Source organism: Heptranchias perlo, unplaced genomic scaffold, assembly GCF_035084215.1.
Source record: "Heptranchias perlo isolate sHepPer1 unplaced genomic scaffold, sHepPer1.hap1 HAP1_SCAFFOLD_49, whole genome shotgun sequence".
Taxonomy (NCBI): domain Eukaryota; kingdom Metazoa; phylum Chordata; class Chondrichthyes; order Hexanchiformes; family Hexanchidae; genus Heptranchias; species Heptranchias perlo.
In genome coordinates this window covers 9230001-9237366 of record NW_027139505.1, presented here as the reverse complement: position 1 = coordinate 9237366, position 7366 = coordinate 9230001, and the positions used below count along the sequence as shown (strand labels likewise).

At 50.2% G+C, this 7366-nt stretch overlaps 1 protein-coding gene across 1 annotated transcript in view; it reads left to right on the top strand.

The window, feature by feature from the left end:
• Positions 1-7348: 7348 nt before the first annotated feature.
• Positions 7349-7366, top strand: part of LOC137313913 (beta-1,3-galactosyl-O-glycosyl-glycoprotein beta-1,6-N-acetylglucosaminyltransferase 3-like) — a gene marked incomplete at its 5' end in the record, with an annotated part of 13739 nt that continues 13721 nt past the window's right edge. Inside the window, one exon of the mRNA XM_067979639.1 lies at positions 7349-7366. This exon is cut by the window's right edge and continues 621 nt beyond it. Coding sequence (XP_067835740.1) covers positions 7349-7366 — 18 coding nt within the window.

Below are 7366 nucleotides of genomic sequence, written 5' to 3'. Positions count from 1 at the left end.
CCCACTGTAATAAATTGTCGATAACTGGGACTGGGTTTATTCCCACTGTAATCGATGGTTTATCCCTCGGGCTGGGATTATTCCCACTGTAATCGATGGTTTATCACTCGGGCTGGGATTATTCCCACTGTAATCGATGGTCTATAGGAACAAAGGAACATCGCAACATAGGAACAGGAGTAGGCCATTCAGCCCCCCGAGCCTGCTCCGTCATTTGATAAGATCATGGCTGATCTGTGATCTAACTCCATATACCTGCCTTTGGCCCATATCCCTTAATACCTTTGGTTGGCAAAAAGCTATCTATCTCACATTTAAATTTAGCAATTGAGCTAGTATCAATTGCCGTTTGCGGAAGAGAGTTCCAAACTCCTACCATCCTTTGTGTGTAGAAATGTTTTCTAATCTCGCTCCTGAAAGGTCTGACTCTAATTTTTAGACTGTGCCTCCTGCTCCTCGAATCCCCAACCAGCGGAGATGGTTTCTCTCTATCCACCCTATCTGTTCCCCTTAATATCTTATAAACTTCGATCAGATCACCCCTTAACCTTCGAAACTCGAGAGAATACAACCCCAATTTGTGTAATCTCTCCTCGTAACTTAACCCTTGAAGTCCAGGTATCATTCTCGTAAACCTACGCTGCACTCCCTCCAAGGCCAACATGTCCTTCCAAAGGTGCGGTGCCCAGAACTGCTCACAGTACTCCAGGTGCGGTCTAACCAGGGTTTTGTATTGCTGCAGCATAACTTCTGCCCCCTTGTGCTCTGGTCCTCTAGATATAAAGGCCAGCATTCCATTAGCCTTATTGATTATTTTCTGCACCTGTTCATGACACTTCAATGATCGATGTACCTGAACCCCGAAGTCCCTTTGGACATCCACAGTTTTTAACTTTTTACCATTTAGAAAGTACCCTGTTCTATCCTTTTTTGATCCAAAGTGGATGACCTCACATTTGCCTACATTGAATTCCATTTGCCACACTTTTGCCCATTCACCTAATCTATCAATATCGTTTTGTAATTTTATATTTTCATCTACACTGCTTACAATGCCACCAATCTTTGTGTCATCGGCAAACTTAGATATGAGACTTTCTATGTCTTCATCTAAGTAGTTAATAAATAGTGAATAATTGAGGCCCCAAGACTGATCCCTGCGGGACTCCACTAGTCACATCCTGCCAATGTGAGTCCCTTCCCATTGTCCCTACTCTCTGTCGCCTTTCACTCAGCTCACTTCCTAACCAACTCCGTACTTTTCCCTCGATTCCATGGGCTTCTATCTTAGCTAACAGTCTCTTGTGTGGGATTTTATCAAATGCCTTCTGGAAGTCCATATAAATAACATCCATTGACATTCCCCTGTCCACTACTTTAGTCACCTCGTCAAAAAATTCAATCAGGTTTGTCAGGCACGACCTACCTTTCACAAATCCATGTTGGCTCTCTCTGATTAACTGAAAATTCTCGAGGTGTTCAGTCACCCTATCCTTAATTATAGACTCCAACATTTTCCCCCCAACAAATGTTAGGCTAACTGGTCTATAATTCCCTGGTTTCCCTCTCTCTCCTTTCTTAAAACGCGGAGTGACATATGCAATTTTCCAATCTGGAGGGACATTTCCTGAATCGAGAGAACTTTGAAAGATTATAGTTCGGGCATCCGCAATGTGCTCACCTACTTCCTTTAAAACCCTGGGATGGAAACCATCTGGTCCTGGGGTTTTGTCACTCTTCAGTGCTATTTTTTTCCCTCTGTTATCGTTGGTCTATTCCACGGGCTGGGATTATTCCAACTGCAATCGCTGGTCTATCCCTCTGTCTTAGATCATTCCCACTGTAATCGTTGGTCTTTCACTTCTGATTGGATTATTCCCATTGTAATCGATGATCTATCATTGTGCTTGGATTATTTCCACCATAATCGATGGTCTACCCGTCGGGCTTGGATTATTCCCACTCTAATCGATGACCTATTACTGGCACTGAGATTATTCCAACTGTAATCGATGGTCCATCCCTCGGGTTGGAATTATTCCCACTGAAATCGATGGTCTATCACTCTGGGTGGGATTATTCCCACTGCAATCGATGGTCTATCCCTCGGGCTGAAATTATTCCCACTGTAATCGATGGTCTATCCCTCGGGCTGGAATTATTCCCACTGTAATCGATGGTCTATCACTCTGGGTGGGATTATTCCCACTGCAATCGATGGTCTGTCCTTCGGGCTGGGATTTTTCACACTGTAATCGGTGGTCTATCACTTAGGGTGTGATTATTCCCTCCATAATCGGTGTTTTACCACTGGGGGTGGGATTATTCCCACTGCAATCGATGTTCTATCTCTGGGGCTGGGATTATTCCCATTGTAATCGGTGGTCTATCATTTGGGGTGGGTTTATTCCCGTTGCAATCGATTCCCTATCAACTGGGGCTGGGATTATTCCCACTCCAATCGATGGTCTATCATTCAGGCTGGGATTTTTCCCACTATAATCGATGGTTTAAATCTTCTACTTGGATTATACCCACTGTAATCGATGTTCTATCGCTCGGGCTGGGATTATTCCCACTGTAATCGATGCTCTATCACTGGGATTGGGATTATTCCCACTGTAATTTATCGCCTATCCTTCGAGCTGTGATTTTTCCAACTGCAATCGATGGTCTATTATTTGGGCTGGGATTATTCCCACTGTAATCGATGGTCTATCATTCCGGTTGTGGTTATTCCCTCTGCAATCGATGGTCTGTTACTCAGGGCTCGGATTATTCCCTCTGCAATCGATCGTCTGTCACTCAGGGCTCGGATTATTCCAACTGTAATCGATGGTCGGTCACTGGACTTTGGACTATTCCCACTGTAATCTATGATCTATCCCTCGGGATTGGATTATTTCCACTGCAATTGATGACATATCTCTTGGGGTGGGATTATTCCCATTGTAATTGGTGGTCTATCACCCCGGGTTGGATTATTCCCTCCATAATCGGTAGTTTACCACTGGGGCTGGGATTATTCCTACTGTAATCGATGGTCCATCACTCGGGATGTGATTATTTCAACCGTAATCGGTGGCCTATCACTCGGTGTGGGATTATTCCCATTGTAATCGATGGTCTATCCCTCAGGCTGGGATTATTCCAACTGTATTCGATGGTCTATCATTGGGGATTGGATTTGTCCCACCATAATCCATGGTGTACCCCTTGGGCTGTCAATTTTTCCACTGTAATCGATGGCCTATTACTGAAGCTGGGATAATTTGCACTGCATTCGATGTTCTTTCTCTGGGGCTGGGTTTATTCCCACTCTAATCGATGGTCTATCCATTGTGCAAGATTTTACCCACTGTAATCGATGTTCTATCCCTCGGGCTTGGATTATTCCATCTTAATCGATGGTCTATCACATTGGGAATAATCCCATCCCGAATGATAGTTCATCGATTCAGTTTGAATAATCCCAGCCCGAGGGATGGACCAGCAATTACGCCATTGGGTTGGGATTATTGCCATTGTAATCGATGGTCTATCACTTGACCTTGAATTATTCCCACTTTAGTCGATGGTTTTTCACTTGGCCTAGATTATTCCCACTGTAATTGCTGGTCCATCCCTCGGGCTGGGATTATTCCAACTGAATCGATGAACTATCATTCGGGATGGGATTATTCCCAATGTAATGGATGGTGTATCACTCGGGCTCGGATTATTCCCACGGTAATCGATGGTCTATCACACTGGCTGAGATTATTCCCACGGTAATCGATGGTCTATCACTGGGGCTGAGATTATTCGCACGGTAATCGATGGTCTATCACTGGGGCTGAGATTATTCGCACTGTAATCGACGGTCTATCACTTGGCCTGAGAATATTCCCTCTGTAATCGATGGTCTATCTCTTGGCATGGGAATATTCCCACTGTAATCAATGGTCTATCTCTCGGGTTGTGATTATTTCCACTGTAATCGATGGTCTATCACTCGGGTTGGGATTATTCCCACTGTAATCGATGTTCCATCACTCGGGCTGGGATTATTCCCACTTAATCGAAGATCCATCACTTGGCCTGGGAATATTCCCACTGCAATCGCTGGTCTATCACTGGGCAATAATAAGGATTGACGGAAGGTCAGTACTGAGGCAGCGCTGCATTGTCGGAGGGTCAGTACTGAGGGAATGCTGCACTGTCGGAGGGTCAGTGCTGAGGGAGCACTGCATTGTCGGAGGGTCAGTACTGAGGGAGCGCTGCACTGTCGGAGGGTCAGTGCTGAGGCAGCGCTGCATTGTCGGAGGGTCAGTACTGAGGGAATGCTGCACTGTCGGAGGGTCAGTGCTGAGGGAGCACTGCATTGTCGGAGGGTCAGTACTGAGGGAGCGCTGCACTGTCGGAGGGTCAGTGTTGAGGGAGCACTGCATTGTCGGAGGGTCAGTACTGAGGGAGAGCTGCAATGTCGGAGGGTCAGTACTGAGTGAGCACTGCACTGTCGGAGGGTCAGTACTGAGGGAGTGCTGCAGTGTCGGAAGGTCAGTACTGAGGGAGTGCTACACTGTCGGCGGGGCAGTACTGAGGGAACGCTTCACTGTTGGAGGGTCAGTGTTGAGGGAGCGCTGCACTGGCGGAGGTTCAGTACTGAGGGAGTGATACACTTTCGGAGGATTAGTACTGAGGGAGCGCCGCACTGTCGGAGGGTCAGTACTGAGGGATCGTTGGACTTTTAGAGGGTCAGAACTGAGGGAGTGCTGCACTGCCGGTGGGTCAGTACTGAGGGAGCGCCGCACTGTCGGAGGGTGAGTACTGAAAGAGCGCTGCACTGTCCGTGGGTCACTACTGAGGGAGTGCCGCATTGTCGGAGGGGCAGCACTGAGGGAGCGCTGTAGTATTGGAGGGTCAGTACTGAGGGAGCGCTGCACTATCGGTGGGTCACTACTGAGGGAGTGCCGCATTGTCGGAGAGGCAGTACTGACGGAGTGATGCACTGTCGGAGGGGCAGTACTGAGGGAGTGCTGCACTGTCGGAGGGTAAGTACTGCAGCACTGCCGCACTGTCGGAGGGTCAGTACTGAGGAAGAGCTGCACTGTCGGTGGGTCAGTACTGAGGGAGAGCTGCACTGTTGGAGGGTCAGTGCTGAGGGAGTGCTGCACTGTCAGAGGGTCAATACTGAGGGAGAGCTGCACTGTTGGAGCGCCAGTACTGAGGGAGTACTGCACTGTCGGAGGGTCAGTGCTGAGAGAGTGCTACACTGTCAGCCAGTCAGTACTGAGGGAGGGCTTCACTGTTGGAGGGTCAGTGTTGAGGGAGCGCTGCACTGTCGGAGGGTCAGTGCTGAGAGAGCGCTGCATTGTTGGAGGGTCAGTACTGAGGGAGCGCCGCACTGTCGGAGGGTCAGTGCTGAGGGCGCACCGCACTGTCGGAGGGTCAGTACTGAGGGAGCGCCGCACTGTCGGAGGGTCAGTATTGAGGGAGCAATGCATTGTCGGAGCGTCAGTACTGAGGCAGTGCCGCACTGTCGGCGGGTCAGTACTGAGGGAGCGCCGCACTGTCGGCGGGTCAGTACTGAGGGAGCGCCGCACTGTTGGACGGTCAGTACTGAGGGAGCGCCGCACTGTCGGATGGTCAGTACTGAGGGAACGTCACACTCTCGGAGCATCAGTGCTGAGGGAGCAATGCACTGTTGGAGGGTAAGTATTGAGGGAGCGCTGCACTGTCGCAGGGTCAGTATTGAGGGAGCACTGCACTGTCGGAAGTTCAGTATTGAGGGAGCGCTGCTCTGTCTGAGGGGCAGTACTGAGGGAGCGCTGCAATCTCGGTGCACCTGTACTGAGGGAGTGCCGCACTGTTGGAGGGTCAGTACTGAGGTAGAGCTGCAATGTCGGAGGGTCAGTACTGAGGGAGTGCTACACTGTTGGAGAGTCATTACTGAGGTAGAGCTGCAATGTCGGAGGGTCAGTACTGAGGGAGTGCTGCACTGTCGGAGGGTCAGTACTGAGGGAGCGCTTCACTGTTGGACGGTCAGTTTTGAGGGAGCGCTGCACTGTCGGAGGGTCAGTACTGAGGGAGCGCCGCACTCTCGGAGCGTCAGTACTGAGGGAGTGCTGCACTTTCGGACGGGCAGTGCTGAGGGAGTGCTGCACTGTCGGAGGGTCAGTGCTGAGGGAGTGCTGCACTGTCGGAGGGTCAGTGCTGAGGGAGTGCTGCACTGTCGGAGGGGCAGTGCTGAGGGAGTGCTGCACTGTCGGAGGGGCAGTGCTGAGGGACTGCTGCACTGTCGGAGGGTCAGTACTGAGGAAGTGCTGCACTTTCGGACGGGCAGTGCTGAGGGAGTGCTGCACTGTCGGAGGGTCAGTGCTGAGGGAGTGCTGCACTGTCGGAGGGGCAGTGCTGAGGGAGTGCTGCACTGTCGGAGGGTCAGTGCTGAGGGAGCGCCGCACTCTCGGAGCGTCAGTACTGAGTGAGCGCTGCACTGTCGGAGGGGCAGTGCTGAGGGAGCGCTGCACTGTCGGAGGGGCAGTGCTGAGGGAGTGCTGCACTGTCGGAGGGGCAGTGCTGAGGGAGTGCTGCACTGTCGGAGGGGCAGTGCTGCACTGTCGGAGGGGCAGTGCTGAAGGAGCGCTGCACTGTTGGAGGGTCAGTACTGAAGGAGCGCTGCACTTTCGGACGGGCAGTGCTGAGGGCGTGCTGCACTGTCGGAGGGTCAATGCTCAGGGAACGATCCACTGTCCGCAGTGGCAATACTGCGGGAGTGCTGCACTCTTGTGGATGCGTTTCAGATGAGAATGGAAACCAAGTCTGGAGCATGTCTGCCCTCTGAGGTGGACGGAAAATATCCTCGTGCCCCAGTGACCCAGCCGATATTTGTCCCTCAACCAACAAATTACATGGTCATTCGTGGGATCTTGCTGTGCGCAAATTGGCTGCCGCGTTTCCGATATTACAATAAGTGCATAATTTGCTGTAAAGATCTTTGGGACGTCCTGAGGTGGTGAACAGCGCGCTAATGGAAGTCTTTGATCAGGAGCAGGAAGGACCAGAGCTGACAGCTGAAACCCAATGAAGCCACAATTGCTGTTTTCATCCGACTTGAATTAATTGGTGGCTGGAAATTCGGCTCGCGATTTATCCAGATCCTTGGAACAAAGTGTTTCCTTTTCAAGATCATAATTTTCTCTTTGTATATCTGTATAAGAATTCTATCTGGAAATCGGATCACATATTTGTTTAAAATACCCGTCAAAGTGCAATGAGGAAGATGGTTCGGTGCCATTACAGGCGGGCGGTAGTGATATCAATCCTCGGCGGACTCTCTGTGACTTTTCTATGTCGATAATTTTGTCAGAGAGGAAATCTGTTTGTC